Here is a 23,217-nt window from a genome sequence, read left to right as displayed (position 1 = left end):
CAACGTATGCTCTGGGCCTCTGTTTAAGAGAAAGTTTGCTCTGGGCCTCTGTTTAAGAGAAAGTTTTAGAAAATGAAGGCACGAGGGCAGAGAGAGATATGACTATTGGTAGGGGATATGACTAGGTTTTAAGGTAGGGGATATGACTAGGTTTTAAGGTAGGGGATATGACTAGGTTTTAAGGTAGGGGATATGACTAGGTTTTAAGGTAGGGGATATGACTAGGTTTTAAGGTAGGGGATATGACTAGGTTTTAAGGTAGGGGATATGACTAGGTTTTAAGGTAGGGGATATGACTAGGTTTTAAGGTAGGGGATATGACTAGGTTTTAAGGTAGGGGATATGACTAGGTTTTAAGGTAGGGGATATGACTAGGTTTTAAGGTAGGGGATATGACTAGGTTTTAAGGTAGGGGATATGACTAGGTTTTAAGGTAGGGGATATGACTAGGTTTTAAGGTAGGGGATATGACTAGGTTTTAAAAACCGGGGCGTGGAAACCTGAAAATAAAAGTCTAACGTTTTAAAAACCGGGGCGGGGAAACCTGAACAAAAATAAAGTCTAACGTTTTAAAAACCGGAGAAACTTAAAAGTCTAAAGATACAATATCTGTTAGCGGTGGGCTTGAGCGACTTGAACGACATTGAGCAAGGAAGCCTTAAAGGAGTGACAGGAAGCCTTAAAGGAGGGAAATGTTATCAAAACTGACACAAGATGTGCCAGCATTATCAAAGCCGACACTTAAAATAGTGTGTTAGCGAGAACGTTGTGCTCCCTAGAGTCCAACTAATGGGAAAGGAAAACGAATGATGTGCCAACGTTATCAAATCCGACACTTAAAATGGTGTGCCAGCGAGAACCTTATGGTCCCTAGAGTCTAGTTAATGGGAAAGGAAAACGAAATAAACTATAAAAGAAAGACAAAATCTTCGTGGGTATATTTGAATAAAATATAAAAGAGAGAAAAGTTATCTATAAAATTAAAAAAAAAAAAAAAATTAATTAATTAATTATCAATTTACCTATTTCTCCGTGATATCTTATTATTTCGAAATATAAACTATTTTTAAAAATACTTTTATATCTGGTTACCGTAATTCGAGTCGTCTTTCTGTTGGACGAAATTGATTCTTTCCCTCCGCCAGTCAAGCCTCCGCCATGGACGATAGCCGTGTACAGTGGTCCGATCTTCCTCCTGAAATTTTGCCGATCATCGGAAAAAGCTTGGAAACGTACATCGACGTCCTTCGATTTCGCAGCGTCTGCCGATCTTGGCGTGCTTCCCTTCCTCCTTTCAACGTCGTTTCTTCTCTTTTACCTCTCGATCTTCCTTCTCCAATCTTCACCGCCGATCATCTCACCGATGCCTTGCTTATCCGAAGGGTTATCTATCGCCTAAGTCCCCTCGATCATCAACACTCGTCCGATTCTGCTTCTTCTTCTTCTTTTGCGGCGGAGGGCTGGTTGGCGAAGGTCGAGAGTACAAAATTAGGTACAATGCGTTTTCTGCATCCGCTTTCAACACGCTATGTTAAATATGACAACGAGGTATTTCGGAAGGAAGTGAACTTGCTGGATTTTCGAATTTACGAAGTAGCTAAATCGTATACGCTTGGATATACTAATGGTGCTCTTGTTCCTCGAATTACTAAGGTTGTAATGTTCCCTGATTGCCCCTGGATCGATGTGAAGTATTGCACCATTGTAGCTGTTTACGCAGGTGGAAAATTAGGGTTTGCTAAACATGGAGATTACAAATGGACGCTGATTGACGACCGGAATTTTCACTACGACGATGTGATTGTGTACAAGGGGCAGTTTTATGCAGTTGATAGATGGGGAACAATTTTCTGGATCGATTCATCGATGAGATTGGTACAGTTTTCTCCTCCATTGTGTGGTTTTGGTAATCAGAAGCATTTGGTGGAGTCTGATGATGAACTTTATGTTGTTGATCGATTTCTGGATAAGGAGCCACTGTTATGGAATGCAGATATTTTCCATATCCATTGGTTGAATAATCTCATTGAAGATTCACCTCCTAAAGTAATTGATTTCAAAGTCCACAGGCTGGATCAAGAGTGGGGAAGATGGGTGGAGGTTAGAAATTTGGGGAATCAATCCTTTGTTTTGGGCAATGATTGTTGTTTTTCAATTTCAGCCCCAAAATTTGAAGGAGTTAAAGGGAGTTGCATATATTTTACTCATGCACCAAGATCCACTCTCGGGTACAACACTCATTATTTCGAGCTCAAGTATAAAAGGATTGCCAAAGCATCAATCCATGATAATGAACCAATTTTTGGGCCGCCCCCAATTTGGCTCAACTTCGAGGCCACTCAGTATGAAGAACATGCTTCTGATAATTTATATGTCTCAGCCTGCTAAGGATGCTGGATGAGATGCAAAAATGGAGTCCCAAGTTCATCAGTTGGCATTCTCGATACTGTAAGTTTTCTTCCTAACTATTTTGTGTTTATCCTGAATCTTAGTGTGGCTCTAAATTAATGGTGTCGTCAATGTGTCATTCTGAATCTTGGCTCTGTAGTCTGTAATAAGGTGTTCTTAGAATGTGTAAATATGTTTTCTTGGAACATGGAGAACTCTCAAGCCCTTGGAAAACTTTCCTCTTTGATTTGATTATCTCTCTACAGTCTTGCACGGTGGTCCGATTTGCCTCCTGAACTTTGGATGTTTCTCCATGTCCCTCATCCTCCCAATGAACACTGATTATCGTGGCAATTTACTCTTTATTCGGTTGGATGAAAGTCCCACATCGACTAATTTAGAGAATGATCATGGGTTTGTAAAGGAATACAATCTCCATTGGTAGGAGGCAGTTTGGGGAAACCCAAAGCAAAGCCAAGAGAGCTCATACTCAAAGTGGACAATATCGTACCATTTTGGGGATATGTGATTCCTAACCTCATTATAGAGGAAGGAAATGTTTCCTGTCTTTTCAAATTCACCAAGAGCTTAGGCTCAAAATGGACAATATCGTACCATTATTGGGATCCGTGATTCTTAATCTTATTGCAGAAATAGCAATTTACCAGTCCTATTTTGCTAGGGCTTATGCTTAAAGTGGAAAATTATATACCATTATGGGGATCCGTGATTCTTAATCTCATAGAGCTTATGCTCAAAGTGGACAATATCATACCATTATGGGGATCCGTGATTCTTAATCTCATAGAGCTTATGCTCAAAGTGGACAATATCATACCATTATGGGGATCCGTGATTCTTAATCTCATAGAGCTTATGCTCAAAGTGGACAATATCATACCATTATGGGGATCCGTGATTCTTAATCTCATAGAGCTTATGCTCAAAGTGGACAATATCATACCATTATGGGGATCCGTGATTCTTAATCTCATAGAGCTTATGCTCAAAGTGGACAATATCATACCATTATGGGGATCCGTGATTCTTAATCTCATAGAGCTTATGCTCAAAGTGGACAATATCATACCATTATGGGGATCCGTGATTCTTAATCTCATAGAGCTTATGCTCAAAGTGGACAATATCATACCATTATGGAGATCCGTGATTCTTAATCTTATTGCAGAAATAGCAATTTATCAGTCCTATTTTGCTATGAATCTCTTCGAAAGGAAATGAATTTCCTGTATTTTCAAATTAATCAAGTAGTTGAATCATGTAGGCTTGTAAGCACTCAAGGAATTGGTGTTTCTGGAATTCGTAAGGTTCCCTATTGATGTTTCTAGTGTTAGACGAACACGACTCTCTATAATGGTATAATATTGTCCACTTTGAGCATAAGCTCTTGTGACTTTATTTTGGGCTTCCCAAAAGGTCTCACACCAATGGAGAGAGTATTCTTTGATCATAAACCCATGATCATTCCCTAAATTAGTCGATGTGGGACCTTCATCATCCAATATCTAGAATTCGCAAGGTTCCCCGATTCTCCATGCATCGATGCGAAGGACTGCAACATTGTAGCATTGTAGGAAAATTAGGGTTCTCTAAACTTAGGGAGGAACATAATCTTCAATAAATTAGGGTTCCCTAAATTTAGGGAGGAACATAATCTTCAATAAAGCGATGCGGGCAAAGGGGCAATTGTATGCTATTAACTTCAAATTTATGAGTAAGATCGTAATATTTTAAAATTTAAGGACTAAATAAAAAATATAGTATAATTGTATCTCCACGTTATTCTTAACATAAAGCGGTAGAATGAATATCTTTGATAAGAAAATTGAAATCAATGCGGCACCCTCCCGTTTTTTGGTTCCCATTGGGTTTACCTTGTTTACAGGGAACCTAACCACCCCGCTTTTGGAGATGCCGGAGACTTTACTCGACGTCTTGACGACAAGTAGTTTGAAATATTTGGTCTAAATATAAATATTACTTTCCTAGTAAATATTTTATTTTTGAAAATTATAAACTTAAACAAGTAATAAATTACAAATTAATACTTAAAAAAAAAACGAAATATAAACAATAATGAAACAAAATATTAAAATTGAGCACATTAATTGTAACTTGATTTCACCAAAAAAAACTCAATTACTATGTGACATTTATTATTTGGAAATTAATCATCTGTACTCAATTTTTAATTGGTATTTAATCCTATTTAATATATTTATAATTAGGAGTAATAACATTTCTAGCATATTTAATATGTAATGAAGCTAATTTATAACTACTCTCCACTAAATGTTCAAATATTTCATAAATATTATAATGTTTTTATTGCTTCTCTTTCTTTATTTATATATATACAAAATATATTTCTTTAAACATTTAAACATTAATAGTTAATAATAAATTTAAGCCAATTAATATTTAAATCAATCTAACTTCTAAATTGTTTCTATTATATATTTATATTTAAATATATATATAAAATAAAATAATAATTTTAAGTTTGGTCCTATTATTTGAACTTAATTTGTATTTAGTCCACAAATATTCGTAATTTAACATTTTAGGCCTTCATGTCTTAATTTATATTATAAAATTTTCCCTTCTTCTTCTTCTTCTTCATCTTCTTCTGCGTCCGCGGCCGCACCGCCATGTCGCACGCTTCCTTGCCCTCTTTAATTACCTCCATTTCTCTCTTTCTTCTTCCCAGTAACAATAATCTCACTCCAACGTATATCTTCAACTCATTTTATTTCTAATCTATGTCTTTATTTACGACTCATTTGATAATCTAAGCTTAAGTTTTTGTTCGCAGGGGGAGGTTGTTGCCGATAACGGATTCTCTGCACCGCCGCCGGAGATGCTCCGGCGTCAGCCATGAACATTCGAGCACCAGGTAAACGAATGCGCCTTCCAATTGTAATGAAATTCGAACATCAATTAATGTGTTTAAAATTCTAACTAACCTCCGATTTCATTAATCCAAGTCGGAATGCTATTCTGAGAAAGCCGGTGCAAGCCACGACGGCTCCGACGTCGGTGCCGGTGCGTGTAGCTCTGGAGCTTCTTCAAGCAGGATATCGATACTTAGATGTAAGAACGCCGGAAGAGTTCAGCGCCGGCCACGCTCCTGCCGCCATTAACATCCCTTACTTGCACAGAGTCGGATCGGGTAATTTTCTGTCCGATTCTCAAAATTTCTCTCCACTAAAATTGAAATTCGATGATTTTTAATGAAGATTTTTTGCAGAGATGACGAGGAATCCACATTTCTTGGCGGAAGTGGCGATTCATTTCCGAGAAGATGATGAAATCATCGTTGTAAGTTTGGCTTCATTATGAAATTACATTATGGATCCTTTTGGGAAGAAAATTTTGAAAATCTTGATGATCCTTCATGATTGGAATCTGAATTTTGGTGGTTGGTGGTTTTGTATTGTCGGAAAGGGAAGCCGAAGGGGGAAGCGGTCTCGTCTGGCTGCCGCCGATCTTCTTGCCTCTGTAAGTCTTTGGGTTTTATAGTTTTTATTAATTTGACCTTCAAAGAATGTGAAGTATGAAGTGATATTTGTGTAGGGATATAGGTATGTAATGGACATATCAGGTGGATATGAAGCTTGGTCTTGCAATGGACTTCCCATGGGAAGTTCTAAATAATCACCAAAAAAAAAAATGTCGGTTACTCACTACTCGCATCGTCTTAGAGAGACCGTTCAACTACTCAAAAATGTTATGGATTCAAATCTTTTCTTTCTCGGAGTAAATGACAAGGAAGCAAGCATGTTCGGAGATCTTGTATCGATCGATCACTGTGAATATCAATAAACATAAATTTTATGTATCTATGGAGAGTTAATAAAGTGCAGGAACTAAATGATCAAATTAAGAGGTAAAAGTTCAAAAAGAATCATCAAATACAACGTTTCGTAGTTACTAATTAACGACGTTTCCTCCTATTTTCTTCGATCGAACTAGTTTTGAACAGTTGGGTTAAAGAAAAGTACTTTGAATACCGTTTGTCAAATAAACCCATATGATAAACGTTCGGCCAGTTGGACTGCTTGAAACTAGGAGGAACAAACAAATGTTCGACTAAACTTATAACCAACCACAGTCGTCTTTAACAGCACGAAAAAAAGGTACATTAAAAGATGCCTCACCTGGAGCCATGAGGATACCTCCTATCCGGGCTGCCATACGGGGAGTAAGGAGGCGACCTGGAGTGATCCCTCCTTGATCTTCCACCATAAGGGGAGGAATATCGAGGGGAGTACTCTCGAGGCCCCTGATATGGTGAGCGTCTTGGAGACCGACGATAACCATAGTCATCACGAAGAGAGCCACCACGGTACCTTCCTCGATCATCACGGTAGCCTTAGAACAAGAAGGAACAAAACCAGCGTCAAGGTAATGCATCAGGTAAATTACAATTCAAAGCACATCATTGCAAATTACTCAATAGGTTATGCTTACCAGAGTCTCTGGTGTTTTTCAACCCCAAATAGTGTCCAGGCGTTAGAGTTCTTGGCCGTTTCCTCCGTGACTGAAAGACAACAAATGCGTTACCTCATTTCTTTCGGTAATAACCCGTCAAATATAAATAAAAGGGTTCGATCGTATCGTTCATATTGTTTTCAGATAAGCTCTTTTGAAATCTGTTTAGTTGATCGGGCGCAATTGAAATCTGTTGTTTAAGCTTGTCATTGACCAAGCTGTTTCACTAAAAGTTGACATGGATGAAGAACTCATCATCTCTGATTGCTGCCAACATAGCTGACACAACTTGTTCAGAATATAACCAGAAAATCTCCAAGTTAGGAAAAAATAACGAAACTACTCGAACGCTAACCAGAGAAGAATAATCATAGTACCTTCTCCACAGTTATATATCGACCTTCTAGAATTGACTGGTTGAGATGCTTAACACGCCGATTAGCATCATCAACATTGTCCATCTGGACAAATGCAAAACCCCGGGAAATTCGTGTTCGTGGTTCCACCACAAGGAAACAAGAAGCTACCTGCAAATATTAGAAGCATTACAAAAGAAAGAACAAACCGACTACACCACGACCAAGAAAACAAGTAATAGAAGAACTTTGGGCCATTTGTTAACTAATCCAATTGTTAGTTTTTCTATTTTGATGTTTTTCGATACGATCGGATATTATGGATTCACAGAACTTGAGGTCATTTGTTATCTATCAAATTACCATTCCAATGTTCAAGAAATATAATAAGTATGATCTTGCTTTATGTTGTATCATTTGTTTTCGGATCACGAACGAAGTAGGTAAATCTCATATAATCATGCAATCAATTGCAAGTAATTGGAGTTCAGAAGCTAACCTTGCCCTCCTTGGAAAAGTGTTCTTCAAGGTCTCTTTCAGTGACCCTCGCAGATAGACCGGTGACATAAAGCGTATTCCCAGGGTTAAGGGCATTCTCCATGGAAGAAGCTAAAAATGTTATCCAAGGAGAATCGAAACACTAACAACCTAAGCAGCAAAGGCATGAAATAGACCCAATTCAAGTACTGAAACAGAGTATTGTTTGTTTTTCATCCAGAGTTCCAGCTGAAGAAATGCACCTCCCACGACTTGTGGACCTTGATCTAAATCAGAAACATGTGAAACCATAAGAACAGGGTTCAGGTACCAAGTTCACCAACATAAAGCATTTTGACTTTCAGTTTATCCAAGTAATAAAAAACTATAAAAACCAACCTTCCACGACTTTGAGACCTTGGCCTTGACCATGATCTGGATCTAGACCTGGGCCTCGATCGCGACCTAGATCTAGATCTTGACCTTGAACGAGCTCTCCAGAGGGAAGGAGATCGAGAGTACCTGCATCAATTATTACAATAAATAGTTCTAACATCAAGGATCCACTGGCATTAGAATTACTAAAATGAGTATATTCTAAATAGAATGTTCTAAGTTCTTAAACTGCCAAGTTTCATCATCGAAAACACACAATCTCTTTCGCCCATGCTTCCATTGAAAATGTTCTACTCTTTTATCAACGAACTTACAGACATCTGAACGGATGAAAAAAAAAACTTCTAAAAATGCTCAAGAGCGTGGACTAATTATTCCCTTCAAGGAAGGTTCAAATTTAGTTAATCAACATCCCATGACAAAAAGTGGTAAAAAAAATTCGACGGTACAAAAAATCGTGAACGCTGCGACACAAATCATCTCTGTGCCCTAGGTCCAGAAAACTCCGAGATCGTCAATCGTAAGAAAAACAAACCATTTCAACAGAAATTTTTAAGCTCACCTTTTGCGATGAGAATCAGCCTGCGCAGAATCAGCAGCATTCGATTATTAAATATTCAATAGATCAAACAAAAACAACGATAAACAGATAAAGATCAATAGAAACGAGAAAAAAAAAACAAAAAAAAAGCTTACCATTTTCCGCAATGAAATCAAAAGGCAAACACAGATACAAAACACGAATTTTAGGGTTTCTGAAGACGGCTTCTCCACGAGCCGCAGCGGTCGCAAATCGCCGTCGTGGCTTGTGCGAGGAGAGAAACCTTGGGGATTCGTGAGAAAAAAAATTCGTATTGTTTCAAGAATTTTCCAGTGTATATTATTCTTATCGTGCACTCTCGCATCTCAACCGTACATCACTGCATCTTCAAATTACATAAAAAAAAAAATCAAATTATAGCCTAATTTTTGTAAGTTTATTAATTAAATCTCTATATATTATATCCTAATTTTTGTAAGTTTATTAATTAAATCTCTATATTAATAATTATATCCATTAAATTTTTAATTTTTTTTTGTCTGTAAGTTATTAATTAAATCTCTAATCTCTATATTAATAATTATATCCATTAAATTTTTAATTTTTTTTGTCTGTAAGTTTATTAATTAAATCTCTACATTAATAATTATATCCATTAAATTTTTAATTTTTTTTTGTCTGTAAGTTTATTAATTAAATCTCTATATTAATAATTTATCCATTAAAAATTTTAAACATATCCATTAAAATTTTAAACTTTATTAATTTACACGCTTATAACGAAATAAATTAAACCTTTAAAATCATTAATAATTTTTTTATTAAACCTTTAAAAATCATTAATAATTTTTTGAATTAACGAAGCTGAAATCTCACTCAATAATCTATGAACAAGAGAGATTCCTAAATATCCAGTTGAAAACTATAATCTATGAACAAGAGAATAATCTATGAACAAGAATATCCAGTTGAAAACTATAATCTATGAACAAGAGAATAATCTATGAACAAGAGAGATTCCTAAATATCCAGTTGAAAACTATAATCTATGAACAAGAGAGATTCCTAAATATCCAGTTGAAAACTAAGTCGATGATGTCATAAGTTAAAGGCTATGAACAAGAGAGATTCCTAAATATCCAGTTGAAAACTAAGTCGATATGTCATAAGTTAAAGGCTATGAACAAGAGAGATTCCTAAATATCCAGTTGAAAACTAAGTCGATGATGTCATAAGTTAAAGGTCCGGGTGAGGCAGTTAAAGGTCCGGGTGAGGCAAGAGTCCTACATGACACAATATCCAGTTGAAAACTAAGTCGATGATGTCATAAGTTAAAGGTCCGGGTGAGGCAAGAGTCCTACATAACACGTTATTGGTAGTGATTCAACCACAGCGCCACAAATTTGCCACAAATTTGTAATTTTTTTATATTTTATTTCGACTAAAAATCTAAACATTTTCGAATAAATTATGAAAAAAAAACATACATAATTTTCCAATGTTGAAACTTTATTTGAAGCAAAACGAATGAAAACCCACAATATCCCTTATTGCATACAATCATCAATGAACAGCAAAGAAAATCCCACCAGAAAACAAAACAAAGCAGAAAGCTATGTAATTTTCATACTTTTGGACAGTAAACTTGCCTACTCACTGCTAAGGTATCGATTCTCTTCCCCGTTCGCCTGTTTCGACTCCGGTTCGAGAGGGTCAGTTCTACCAGTGGCAACTACTTACAGAGCCTAAGACCAAACTTGCAGACAGCACCATTGCAGGAGCCTAAGTGGTCAGAACATCAGGAATTGCAGTTGAATGAGACCCTATTATCTTCCCCCCAACATCTGGGAAGTTTTCATATCCAGGCAGAGAGCTGACTTTCCCGTCACGGTCGACGAGCAACGGATACCTGAGAAGGTGGCCTTGCAATGTCGCGAATTCATCCGCTGTAAATATCCTCCAGTTATCCTCAGCAATCTTGTTCACTCTTCGTACACATTCCAAAGTTTTTGGCTCCTCAAAAATGGGATCGAGCATACCGAGATGCTCGCTCCATAACGACATTCTATACCCGTAAATCTGTTCATATAGTGATTAACAATGATGAGAAAACTGATATTGGTTTAATGCTAAGTTACTCAGATCAATATGCTTCATTTCCCGACGAAGAAACGATGACGATGTTGCAAGAGAAGTCGAGAAAAGGGCTAACCTGACCATGTGGGTGTTTCTGTTTCTTTGCCCACGTGTGATGCGGCTGATAGGCGCCGGTGGCTATCTCGGTATCCTTTGTCCCAGCCATAGATCTTTGGTTGATATTAGCAGACCCAATGATTACATATTCATCATCTACTATCATTCCCTTGGCGTGAACGTAAATCATAAACCGTTTATGTTTTAGTGAATTACACGCCTGAAATGTATGCATATTCAACAAAAAAGAGTATTAAAGTTATGATCAACCAATATAAACTTGCTCCAAATCGAATGACATGTAAGATTAACCAACTGGGAAACAATGGATTTCGTGATCATGAAACGTACGGTCACAACAAAATGAGAACCGTCCCGTCAAGAACATCCGATAAAATTGAAACGAAACAATATGAGAATCAACTCCTATACTAATTATCAGACGAGGCCAATAGGTGGGAAGAAAAGGAAAGAACTCGATATTAACGACGTGAACTGTTGTAAACACAGCTTCATTTTTCGAAAAGTTACCGTACCGTTGCATTGTCGATGTTCGGTCCATTTGCAGGAATTTCTTCGCGTTTACCAAGACAGTAGAAATTTAGATAGTCTTGAGGGTGCAAATCTGGTTGCTCTGATGACTTCAGTTCACTTGCAACAATGTCATACATCATTTGCATTGTTTGTCCCTATGATCAAAAAATAATATGTAAATGTTTAAACCCAAAGCTTAGCAGATATTATCCGTTTTGGTCCATTACGTATCGTCGTCAGCCTCACAGTTTTAAAATGCGTCCACTAAGGAGAGGTTTCCACATCGTTATAAGGAATGCTTCCTTCCCCTCTCCAACCAAGGTGGGATCTCACAGTCCACCCCCCTTGAGGGCCCAGCGTCCTCACTAGCACACCGCCCGGTATCTAGCTCTAATACTATTTGTAACAGTCCAAGCTCACCGCTAGTAGATATTGTCCGCTTTGGCCCGTTACGTACCGCCGTCAGCCTCACGGTTTTAAAACACGTCTACTAGGGAAAGGTTTCCACACCCTTATAAGGAATGCTTCGTTCCCCTCTCCAACCGATGTGGGATCTCACACTTAGCTAGCTTGTTTAATGGTCTAGTACATCACATTCGATAATGGATACTGTGGAAACCCGAGCCTGCAGTCAATGTTTCACATTCAATCTATCCAGATTCTATTTCAGATAGCGATTTACCTGCCAATAAAGAATCTCTTGCATGGCACCGCTATTCGGATCTCCCTCGGGCCACATTGGTATAACAATATATACAACAAATCTTTCCTTGGCTCTAATTTTGCTCGCAATTTTAAGGGCCAACTCCATGGGAATGAGATGATCAGCCCCTGTTCATGCCATAAACCCAGAAATGTACAATATAGAATAGTGGATATTAAAACTCTAGAACAGAACTTGGAAGAGAGACTGACCAGCATTTTTATATCCTGGCCATCCATACGACGATCCGATAAAATACTGATTTTCGATATAAATGAAATGTTGCGCCGATCTGATAGCCTGGATATATGCCATTTCGATGCTTTTCTCTATAGCCAAGTTTTTTGCACATACAAGATTCTGCAGCCACAAGCAAACGACATATCGACATCAAATTGATATTCTACTAACCAAAATCGAGAGTAGTGAAGTGAGAACCTGCGACACGGCAAGATGAGCATCTTTCGGAAACCCTTTGACTGATCCAGAGTCGATGGATCGGAAAATCTAAAAAAGAAAAAACAAAATATAGGCATGGATTTAATAAAGAAATGAAACCCATAATAAGAAAACTCATAACAAGCCCATGAGTTGTATGAATTCGAACCTGAACATGCCAGTTTTCGGGATCTTCTTCCTTCGAAACATATACATTAGGTTCATCATCTGGAACTTTTGTTGAACCATCCGGTAACATACTTAGTTTAGGGCTTAGTATCCATGATATGCGCTCTATCTTTATTAAAGCATCATGCCAGTGAGTAATTCTCCTGCACCGTAGGCCAAACTCTGTCCATCTTGTGGCTTTGTTCCAACGTTGCTCAAAGTTCATAAGCAAGTCGTATGCAGCTGGCCCATCGATCCGACAGTGCAAGTCATGCCATGGTTCCCTTGGACCATTGGTTCCAGGCTAGTGTGTTCCATCCAAAACAACAAACAAAAACATTGGCAATTGTCTCAAGTTCTTAACCGCCCAGAAGAGAAAAGCGTAATCAAGTATCGAACTGTTTTATCGAAGTAAAATTGTCGTTTAATTTTACTCACAGGAATTGCAGGATTGTGAAAATCTTCCTTAAATACTGTGTCGAGGTCACGAAACAATCGATGCTCGGGTGTATCGTAACGACCATCACAGAGATCAAGACCTCCAAGAAATGCAGTTATCTTTCTATTATTACCATATGCCTGAGTATCAACAAGGACACACTTTTGATGGTGTGTGAAGACAGTCCCTACAACCTGGATAAACACAATACATGAGCAACTTCCAATAATAGGTCAGTCAATCACATAGAAAGTCATTCCATAGAATTATTGACTCTCCAAAATAAGAAAAACAAGAACGGTAACAGTCCAAGCCCACCGCTATCCGATATTATCCTTTTGAGCTTTCCCTTTCGGGCTTCCCCTCGCGGTTTTTAAAACGTGTCTGCTAAGGAGAGGCTCCCACACCCTTATAAAGAATGTGACTATCCCTTTTGAGCTTCCCCTCAAGGTTTTTAAAACGCGTCTCCCTTATAAAGAATGTTTCATTTCCCTCTCCAACCGATGTAGGACCTCACAATCCACCCCCTTTCGGAGCCCAGCGTCCTCGCTGGCACACCACCTGGTGTCCACATCCCTTTGGGGCTTAGCCTCCTCGTTGACACATCCCCCGGTGTCTGGCTTTGATACCATTTGTAACAATCCAAGCCCACTGCTAGTAGCTATTGACCTCTTTGGGCTTTCCCTTTCAAGCTTCCTCTCAAGGTTTTTAAAACGCATCTGTTAGGGAGAGGTTCCCACACCCTTATAAAGAATGCTTCGTTCCCCTCTCCAACCGATGTGGTATCCAACAATCCATCTCCCTTCGGGGCCCAACGTTCTCACTGGCACTTGTTCTCCTCTCCAATCGTTTCCACACCCTTGTAAAGAATGTTTCGTTCCCCTCTCCAATCGTTTCCACACCCAAGACATTTTTTTTTTTGGGGGGGGGGGGGGGNTATGCCTCAATTACATCAGCCATGAGGTTCAAAATAAGTGATAAATCGTAGCCTCCTCATCTTCCCCCCTTGGCACAGGGAGGTATTAAACCCATACCTTTTGTTTCACATAGCTTAGCTTGCCACTCGGATAGCGAGGCGAAAGCACACAAATAACAGAAGAATGCTTGAAAAATTTGTAGGTTTCCTCGTCATGCGTCTGCATCAATCCTTCCTGCAACCGACGACGATTACATTTTACAATCAATTATTCCAACCCGTCTTATGTAGAAGAGTTTCGAGCAATCCCTTCAATATAATCATAGAAACTAGTACTAGATTAAAGAATGATATTCAAGGCATCAGAATTCAAGAACTCTAGCCTAAAATCACAAGGATTCATTCAATCATTCAACTGTATATTCTAAAGAAATCTCACCGTGCTGATGAAGAACTTGTCATGAGAAGTCTTATCATCCCAAACCATCAACAAAACTCGAACACCCTCTTCTGATTTGTATTTGAGCAGCTCACCAAGAGTCAAATCCCCGCCTCGGGGCAGTGGCCTGCTCGGCTCTCTAACCAGCCTCACCTTATGAAAAACAGACCATCCGACAATATATATCATATGATGAGCCTCTGTTATAGCATGGCAAATATCCTCCCAACATTTCCCTTGTCTAAAAACCTTCCCACCATCCAATTCAATCTGTGGCAGCAGCCCATCAGGCACATGAGCATCTTGGTACAATCTCATGGAGCTCCCTTTCCTGACAGGAAAATATGTATGCCGCACACCCTTGTGCTCTGGATCTCCGGCGATACCATGACGATACGCCGGGTTCTTCTCAACCGAGGTAAACTTCATTTCGATTCGGAGTTTCGTGTCAGGCTTCGGCGGCTTGCCATTGGAGCCAATCACCGGAAACCACCCACTAATGGTCAAACCAGAGACAATTTGCCGAGCTGGGAACTTGACCGTCCCCATAACCTCAGCGCCAAAGACATCGTCGTCTTTCACCTGGAATTCTATTTCAGCCATTTTCTGTGCAAGAGGGATAACAAAATGCTCGTTCCAATGGGGATTCTGGGAATTCTTTATCACGCGAGTCCGTGCGACGGTGGCTTGAGGAACCCGGACGGTAACATATGGATCACTGGTGATGATTTTGCTATGACCACGGTGGACTTTCCCCTCGTCGACGGAACGGGAGTTGGTTCCCACGGATTTAATGGCAGAGTAGTCGAGAGTACCACAGGCGGTGAAGCACCGACGAAGACGCTCCGATATTATATCCATATTAGGCAACTGGACGGCCTCGAAGATTTTGAGGTCGAGATCGCCATGGAGATAGACCTCTTCTGAACTCTCCGCCATGAAAACTGAAGCGACAAACCCCACCGCCGTTTCAGTGGTTTAAACAACCAAAACCCACAAAACAAGACGCAAGAAACAAAGAAAATAGTAAACAATTGAAATGGGGAAATGGGTTTTGACTGACAAGAAATTTCTTACCAAAATCAAGCGGCTACAAAACTAGAACAGCTTATGAACAGTACCAAATCCGAATAATCTTGCTTGATTCAGATTGCTTCAAACCCCTTTGTTCATTCCCAAAATGTAAAACGAAGAACAAAATGGCGATTGCCTTCATTAACGTGGGACAGGGACAGTTGAAGAAATTGAGAGTCCATAAGATTTTCGTTACCAGTCTGAATCCTCCATGTTAAAATCAACTGGTAACCACCAAATTAACCAAGAAATTGGCCCACGCGTGCGTTGAAATTTCTCAATCGATACCACAATCCATCTCCATCGCCGCTTCACCGCTCACTGTAAAAGCGAAAGCAAGAGAATAAGCTGAGAAATGCGTTGATGATCCGTTCTAAAGCGACGATTATTTGCTTTTGAAGGCACTAGAACGTGGGGCGCACTGTGATTAGTGAATCTTCGTATCAAAATCATAGTTATTTCCAGTCGTTGATGTGCTTTATGTAAAAGTTACCATTTCAGCTCGAATCATTCCCAAAAACGGAGGAGGTTTCTTTCAAAGATTCATCGTTTCAATCGGAAGAAAGGTATCGGATCTATCGCCTTCGGTTTTGTTTTTGAGCTAAGCGATCACTTTTTTCAGTTAAATCGCTGTTTCAGTATCCATAAGTCAATACTTAATTTTAAGTTCATCTTTATTTAATTTGGGTTTGATTATTATTATCATAGCTTCTCAAACTTTTAATTTGGGTAGTGAATTTACTAAATTAACCTTTTAGTCAATAATATACGTTATACTCCACGTCTATTCTTTACCTTATATTTCAACTCGTCTCTCAGTATTTTCATAATCCCGACCTTCTCTCACACCTCTCCCGTATATTATTTAAAGATGGATAATGATGCATTTAATAGGGTAAATGGCATTTTGAGCTCGTAATAACAATACGAACTCAAAATATTTTTCTGTAATAGCATTGCTAGATCATCGGGTACACAGTCTCGTGCACACTCCTAGTAACTATATACATTCATAATAATTTTTTCTCGTATATCTAACCGTACAAAACTAACTATCACATAGCCTCATGCACGTTTCTAATAACGGTATGAATTCGAAACTATCAACCACAAATCTCGTGCACGCTCTAATAATCGTACAAATTCAAAATATTTTTCTATCATACGTTTAATGGTATAAAAACCATCAACCACACAATTTCGTGCATGCTCATATATCTGCAACGGCTCAAGCCTACCACTAGCATATATTATTCGTTTCGACCTGTTATATATCACCGTCAGCCTCACAGTTTAAAAACTCGTATACTAGGGAGAGATTTCTACATCTTTATAAACGTTTTAAAACCATGAGGCTGACGACGATACATAACAAGCTAAAGCGAACAATACCTACTAATGATGAGCTTGTACCATTACAAATGGTATCAGAGCTAGACACTAGACGATGTGTTAGTAATGTTTGGGAGTGAATTATGAGATCTCACGTCGGTTAGAGAAGATAACGAAGTATTTGTTATAAGAGTGTGAAAACTTCTCCCTAGTAGACTGCTCGCAGTGTCTTAAACTAATTTAAAATATTTTTCTCTCGTACATTTAACAGTGCAAAACTACGTATCACACAGTCTCGATCGATAATCAAACACCTTTATTCTTTGCCTCAACTTCCATCTTCTATCACCCTTTTTTCCAATATGTTCGGAATTATTTCTTCCCTTATTTAACTATATTCTTTCTTTGCTTCTCTTCTACCTCCCTCGCCATTTTTTTCTTTGACATGTATTTATTCTCTCGAGAAATTTTAAATTAATAAAAAGTATACTTATAACATAATTATAATAATCCATATTTTAATATAAATTTATTAATTAACGTCAATTATATTTGATTTTAATTATTTAATCTCCAAAGTAATAAAGTAACTTTAATCTTATAAAGTGAAAATAATTATTTATTAACTTTAGCAAACGAGGAATGTTTGACTAACAACGTTGTCCACAGTCGTCAAGCAATGGATAAATTGTACTATATAATAATGTAACGGAATAATCTTTTTTTTTTCTTTTGAAAATATGGAGTAAAATAAAATTAAATATTTAATTTATTAGTCAATGATATTTATTTTATACAATGTTCTAATTATTAAATAATATCAGAGATTGATCGCATTATGTCTGTAGCCGGTAGTCCATGCTTTTCACGTGAAGCCAGTTTTATTTATTATTATCTAAATACTTAATTAATAAATAATAAAATACTTTTAAATTATAAATACATATTCCAATAAGATAGTGTTTTAAAAATACCATGGATTAAAATTTTAATTTAATATAATAATTTAAATAATGTATTAATTTTTTTTTTTTTTTTTTTTTTTTTTTTTTTTTTTNTCTAAGAGACGGGTTAGAGGACATGTTGAGATATTTTAACGTGTGGGTATGCTACGTGATCGACTATTAAAAAAATTAATTTTGACGATCGATGGATTAGACTTTGCTAGTAGATGGATTGAGTTTTATTTATCCATCATATTCCTTATGTGGGCTTTTCTGTAGGCCCATTAGATTAAGTCGTATGTTGGGCCGAAATAGTCGTAAGTGATGGGCCTACCCATTTTAGCCCATTATGGAACAAGACCATTTTTTTATTTTTTATTTTTAAATAAGTTTTATTAAATAACAAAAAAAAAAAAAAAAATCTAAGTTTTTAACTAAAAAATTGAAATTAAAATTTTAAATAGGACTAATCAAATAAAAAATCGAAATATTGAATTTAAATTCAATTAAAAATAAATAACTTTTTAATACAAATATCACTAATATTTAAATATTTTTAATATTCATAACAATTTTAAAAATATGGTAGGGTTGAGTTGTAAACTGAGTTAATCTGGTTTACCCAATTAAAAAAATTTAAACTCACGGACCAAATTTCCTTGTTTTTAAAAATTAAACCTAACCCAATCAGAACAAACAAAATAGATAACCTAAACGAGCAACCCAACCTTTATAATTTGGATTGAGTCGGTTTAAGTAATTGGATCACAGACCATTCTTAGGTATAATAAAACCAACAAAATTTAATTTTGTAATTAATATATCTAATAATTAAAAAATAAAAAATATATAGATAAATTTTATAATATTAAAAGTTTAGGGGTAGATAAAGATATATCTCTCGGGACTTATGTTATAATTTAATTATTTTTATAATATATGATTGGAAGTGAATCATATTTTATTTGTTTAGGTAAGGCTTACATGTGAGTGACATTAATGTCATGATCATAATAAGGTAATAAAAAGACAAAATTGCCCATTATCCAATATTCGAATTTAGCTTTATTAGGTGTATACGTTGAAAATAAACATAATTTAACTACATAAAATCTAATATTTAATGCTTTATTCTACAAATAAAAATAATGATAAATAAATATATGAAAAATAAAAAGAAGAACAAGTCATAAGGAAATTTGGTTGGTGAATTTTTTTTTTAATTTCCTTTTTTAATTTATGTGACAATTAAAAAAAAAAAAAGTAAAAAATTTGATAAAACAATTGGTAAAAGTATAATATTAATTTTTGTAAATGTTTGAGTCTTGTATTTTATTTGTAATTATTTGACTTTTATGCTTAAAAAAATATAATAATTTATCGTATAATAATATTAATGAGTTATTTTATTTTGTAAGTCTTTGTATTTTTATATTATTGTACATTCAATACCGTAAATAAGTAAAATACTAATATAAATACGTAACAAGATATTAACTAAAAAAAAGTCATATTAAATATTAAAGACTTTTGTAATAATAATTATAAAGGTTGGTCCCTAAACTATGATTATGGGTATATATCCATAATATAAAAATAAAAAAGAGATGAAATTTATTTTTAAAAATTAAATCCCAATTAAATTTATATACTTATAATTTTAATTTTATTTTTATACTTAAAATATATTAAAAAATTTAAAAATAGCATTTTATACATACATTTATATTGGTAAAAATAATAAAAAATTAATTAATTTTTACCGTCAATTTAGGATTTTCTTTCTGAAAACATGTTCACAAATTTGGAAATAATTTATTTTTATTTTTCAAAACTGAATTAAAAATTAAAATTTAATCATTATTATTTAATTAAGCCGCCGGAGACGGAGGGAAATTAATTAAGGAAATAATAAAGAAAACTGCTCGGATCGAAAGCGGAGAGGAAGAAGGGAAACCAATCTCGGCGTCGGAGTTCATCAAGATTTCCCATTATCGGAGGATTTGGACTTCGAGACGAAGAAACGAACCGGTACTCTCCTCTGAAATTCCAGATCTTGCTCTCCTCCTTCCATGGCGAAGCACAGGCAACCTCGATTTCCTTCTCGGAAGTCGTCTTCTTCTTCTACTCTCATATTTACCTTGCTCATTATGTTCACCTTCGTCATTCTGATTCTTCTTGCCCTTGGAATCCTCTCGATCCCTGGAAATTCTGGCGCGCCCAAGGCTCATGATCTGAGCTCGATCGTGCGGAAAACTTCCGATGAGTATGTTATCATCTGTGTTCGATTTCAATTTTTTTGTTCTGTATGGGGTTGATTTTAAATTGATTGTTTGATTTTGTTTTAGAGTTGACGAGGAGAAAGGTGAGCAGTGGGCTGAAGTGATCTCATGGGAACCTAGAGCCTTCGTTTATCACAATTTTCTGGTATTCATTTTCTCCCCTGATCTATGACGAGGGATTTTTGTTTTATGTTTGTTCGTCCCTCTCTATGCAATTTGTGTATGGAATTATGTGAACTTGGTTGTTGTATGCTGATGATACGTGTTGGATGCGTCTTTGGGACTGCATATGCCAATGAAAACCAAGGGATTATGTTTACGTTCCTCTTAGAAATCCTTCTTCTCTTATGTTATGCTGAGAGGGGTTGAGGATGATTCGCATCTGTATTTGTCTTTAGATTGCTTTAAGGAATTTCTGAATTGGTTTACTTTTTAATTGCTTAGACAAAGGAGGAATGTGAGTACCTAATCAGCCTTGCCAAGCCTCACATGCAAAAATCTTCCGTTGTTGACAGTGAAACTGGAAAGAGCAAAGATAGCAGGTCTGAAATTCTCTTCCCCAGAATTCCCGTTTGTTAGTAATGCTTGATCTCTAATGTAGAAGCCTCCACGACCTCTCTTTTACAGAGTTCGTACTAGCTCTGGAACATTTTTGCCCAGAGGACGTGATAAGATTATTAGAAACATAGAGAAAAGGATTGCTGATTTCAGCTTCGTACCCGTAGGTATATATTCTTAAGCCTATTTCCTCTTCCTGGTTTCTTCCCACTACATCCAGCATTGCTCTTCTTTTATTTTATTATGCATGGCTAAAATAAACGTTACAATCTTTGATTTATTTCCTACTGCACTTATCGTTGTGATCGAACTTTTCGCCTATAAACCAGCATTCCCAATCACACAATTGTGCGCAAGACCGTTCAAATAGACACAACTACCGTGCTAAGCTTCACATGGATGAGGAAGATTTTTAACCATGGTTGAAAAGTAGAATAACGAATATTCACTCAAATGTAGGAACACCAAAATGAATCAGATATTTAACCTATGAGCTTAACCACCCATTGCCTCTTTTTACGAATGAAAGAGAATTGGGTTCGCCTGATCAGATGTGCCAATTTTTGTTTATTATAAGTAGATATTGTCTTGTTATCTCCTCTTTTCATATTTTGTTACTGAAGCCCACTCACAATATATGTAGAGCATGGAGAAGGACTTCAGGTTCTTCATTATGAAGTGGGACAGAAATATGAACCTCATTTTGATTACTTCCTTGATGAATACAATACAAAGAATGGAGGTCAACGTATAGCAACAATGCTTATGTATCTGTAAGTAGTCATTTATATCCACTATGCTTGGGACTCTAACCAGGTGGTGTTATACCATGTGTGGTTCTCCCATTATTTTAACAACTTCTATCATAATTCAGCTCGGATGTTGAAGAAGGAGGCGAGACAGTGTTCCCTGCTGCCAAAGGAAACTTTAGTTCTGTACCTTGGTGGGATGAGCTTTCAGATTGTGGGAAGAAAGGGCTTTCTGTTAAACCGAAGAGGGGCGATGCGTTACTTTTCTGGAGCATGAAGCCTGATGCCTCTCTAGATCCATCAAGTCTGCATGGTTAGATTTGGATGCTCTTTAACTTATAATCTACCATTCATTTTACAAAGCATTATAGGTTTCAGTGATGGGCATTTATTTTTTTGTTGTTGGGATTTTTCACATCTCTCGTGTCGAAAGTAATGGGTTTTCGTGATAAAATGATGATGTTTCTTCTGATGATCATTTATAGGTGGTTGCCCTGTTATCAAGGGGAACAAATGGTCTGCTACCAAATGGATGCGAGTAGAAGAATACAAAGCTTGAGTGGATGCGACTAAGGTACTTTCCATGCCCTAAACCACGCACTAGAATCGTAATCAAACGAACACCTAAAACAACACTACAGCTGATTTTTCATGATTCTCAAAAAACCATAAACCAAATGGTTATCAAATGGGAAATTTCTTTTTGCCTCTCAACATAGAACAGATTGAATTGCTGAATCACCTTCACATTAAGCACGTTGTAATTTAATTGAGTCTGGTTTTGAACTCCCCCACCCAAATCCCGCATATTGAGCGCAGCTCAATATGCGGAGCAAGGCGATCATACCATGCCATAAAATGAGAAAAAAAGAACAAAGGAATTCTTCCCTTCTGCGTTGCTTTTTGTTGTTATTGCTGAAAGAACTATTCCTAAAGATGTGGTGATGCTTCACTGTTTGGCAGGTGTGGTTGAATTTTCTTGTTATTGCTGAAAATCAGAGATGCATTTGCTGTAGGGAAAACCACCATTTCTATAATTTAACCTATGAATTTTGCTGTGCTTAATGTTTTAATTAGGAGCTTACATTGTGATTGATTTCTTGTTTATGGCCACGGAGTGAATAAGAGTTCATATTTTTGCTAGAAATGCCACTTCCATATGTAAAAAGAACAAAGATTTTAAGCTTGATGTACAGCTCCCTTGCTGCAACATTCTCGTTTATTTTCTATTTGATACTACTTTATATTCTGTGTTCATTTCTTTATTTGGAAGATATCGACCATTAAATCTCATTATTATTAATTATTATTTAATTTTGGACATATTATGATGGAGGTTTTCTCAGAAGTTAGGTGTCTGGTTACAATAATTATTTTTATTATTTTTTATTTTTACAGAAAATGTAAACTCAAATTTGGTAGTTGAATTTAATGGTCTTTAATTAGAATTAACACTAGATTAAATGTCATTTAGGGACCATTTGGCAATTTTTTATACAGAGTTGTGTTTTAAGAATCAATTTTCAACGTTGCAGTTGAGTGTATTACAGGTAAAATAGTTAAATTAATAATAATAAAAAAATCTTTTTAAATTTGTCTGAAAAAAAAAAAAAACCTTTATATTTTATGAAGAAATATTACACAAATTTTGGATTAAAATTGTTAATATTTTATTAAAAAATACTTTTGAGTGTTAAAAAATTTCAATAATAACACTTATTATTTTAATCTTAAGATAAATATAATATATTTTTGAAACAAAACTAAAATTTATT

At 36.4% G+C, this 23,217-nt stretch overlaps 5 protein-coding genes across 7 annotated transcripts; 3 read left to right on the top strand and 2 right to left on the bottom strand.

The window, feature by feature from the left end:
• The first annotated feature begins 1,060 nt into the window (after nucleotides 1-1,060).
• LOC111782288 (putative F-box protein At1g65770) lies at nucleotides 1,061-2,645 on the top strand. 2 transcript variants are annotated; one of them, XM_023663140.1, is made up of 2 exons: nucleotides 1,061-1,548; nucleotides 1,654-2,645. In XM_023663140.1, exons 1-2 carry the CDS (start codon nucleotides 1,159-1,161, stop codon nucleotides 2,386-2,388), a joined length of 1,125 nt encoding a protein of 374 aa, XP_023518908.1. In that variant the 5' UTR covers nucleotides 1,061-1,158; the 3' UTR covers nucleotides 2,389-2,645. The 2 variants fall into 2 exon arrangements, with proteins under 2 accessions (XP_023518908.1, XP_023518907.1); XM_023663139.1 differs by having other exon boundaries at nucleotides 1,063-2,645.
• A 2,387-nt stretch (nucleotides 2,646-5,032) lies between these two features.
• Nucleotides 5,033-6,196, top strand: LOC111782081 (thiosulfate sulfurtransferase 16, chloroplastic-like). Its single transcript, XM_023662863.1, has 6 exons — nucleotides 5,033-5,140; nucleotides 5,225-5,305; nucleotides 5,397-5,581; nucleotides 5,660-5,730; nucleotides 5,857-5,910; nucleotides 5,986-6,196. The coding sequence occupies exons 1-6, from the start codon at nucleotides 5,061-5,063 to the stop codon at nucleotides 6,064-6,066; spliced, it is 552 nt and encodes a 183-aa protein (XP_023518631.1). The 5' UTR covers nucleotides 5,033-5,060; the 3' UTR covers nucleotides 6,067-6,196.
• Nucleotides 6,197-6,299: 103 nt separating this feature from the next.
• LOC111782082 (serine/arginine-rich splicing factor SR45a-like) lies at nucleotides 6,300-9,001 on the bottom strand. Of its 2 annotated transcripts, XM_023662864.1 has the most exons (7): nucleotides 8,829-9,001; nucleotides 8,695-8,714; nucleotides 8,136-8,258; nucleotides 7,759-8,023; nucleotides 7,281-7,430; nucleotides 6,883-6,952; nucleotides 6,300-6,783 (listed from the first exon to the last, which is right to left on the bottom strand). In XM_023662864.1, exons 4-7 carry the CDS (start codon nucleotides 7,858-7,860, stop codon nucleotides 6,566-6,568), a joined length of 540 nt encoding a protein of 179 aa, XP_023518632.1. In that variant the 5' UTR covers nucleotides 7,861-8,023; nucleotides 8,136-8,258; nucleotides 8,695-8,714; nucleotides 8,829-9,001; the 3' UTR covers nucleotides 6,300-6,565. The 2 variants fall into 2 exon arrangements, with proteins under 2 accessions (XP_023518632.1, XP_023518634.1); XM_023662866.1 differs by lacking the exon at nucleotides 8,695-8,714.
• A 1,162-nt stretch (nucleotides 9,002-10,163) lies between these two features.
• LOC111781332 (phospholipase D delta-like) lies at nucleotides 10,164-16,202 on the bottom strand. Its single transcript, XM_023661864.1, has 11 exons — nucleotides 15,581-16,202; nucleotides 14,504-15,447; nucleotides 14,183-14,299; nucleotides 13,148-13,342; nucleotides 12,711-13,013; nucleotides 12,542-12,610; nucleotides 12,316-12,463; nucleotides 12,083-12,231; nucleotides 11,403-11,555; nucleotides 10,886-11,086; nucleotides 10,164-10,752 (listed from the first exon to the last, which is right to left on the bottom strand). The coding sequence occupies exons 2-11, from the start codon at nucleotides 15,440-15,442 to the stop codon at nucleotides 10,456-10,458; spliced, it is 2,571 nt and encodes an 856-aa protein (XP_023517632.1). The 5' UTR covers nucleotides 15,443-15,447; nucleotides 15,581-16,202; the 3' UTR covers nucleotides 10,164-10,455.
• A 3,542-nt stretch (nucleotides 16,203-19,744) lies between these two features.
• Nucleotides 19,745-22,699, top strand: LOC111781333 (probable prolyl 4-hydroxylase 10). Its single transcript, XM_023661865.1, has 8 exons — nucleotides 19,745-20,119; nucleotides 20,202-20,280; nucleotides 20,580-20,677; nucleotides 20,763-20,860; nucleotides 21,337-21,466; nucleotides 21,568-21,755; nucleotides 21,928-22,016; nucleotides 22,406-22,699. The coding sequence occupies exons 1-7, from the start codon at nucleotides 19,926-19,928 to the stop codon at nucleotides 21,999-22,001; spliced, it is 861 nt and encodes a 286-aa protein (XP_023517633.1). The 5' UTR covers nucleotides 19,745-19,925; the 3' UTR covers nucleotides 22,002-22,016; nucleotides 22,406-22,699.
• The last annotated feature ends 518 nt before the right edge of the window (nucleotides 22,700-23,217 follow it).

The sequence above is a fragment of the Cucurbita pepo genome, chromosome LG19 (genome assembly GCF_002806865.2).
Source record: "Cucurbita pepo subsp. pepo cultivar mu-cu-16 chromosome LG19, ASM280686v2, whole genome shotgun sequence".
Taxonomy (NCBI): domain Eukaryota; kingdom Viridiplantae; phylum Streptophyta; class Magnoliopsida; order Cucurbitales; family Cucurbitaceae; genus Cucurbita; species Cucurbita pepo.
This window is presented reverse-complemented; position numbering and strand designations above follow the sequence as displayed.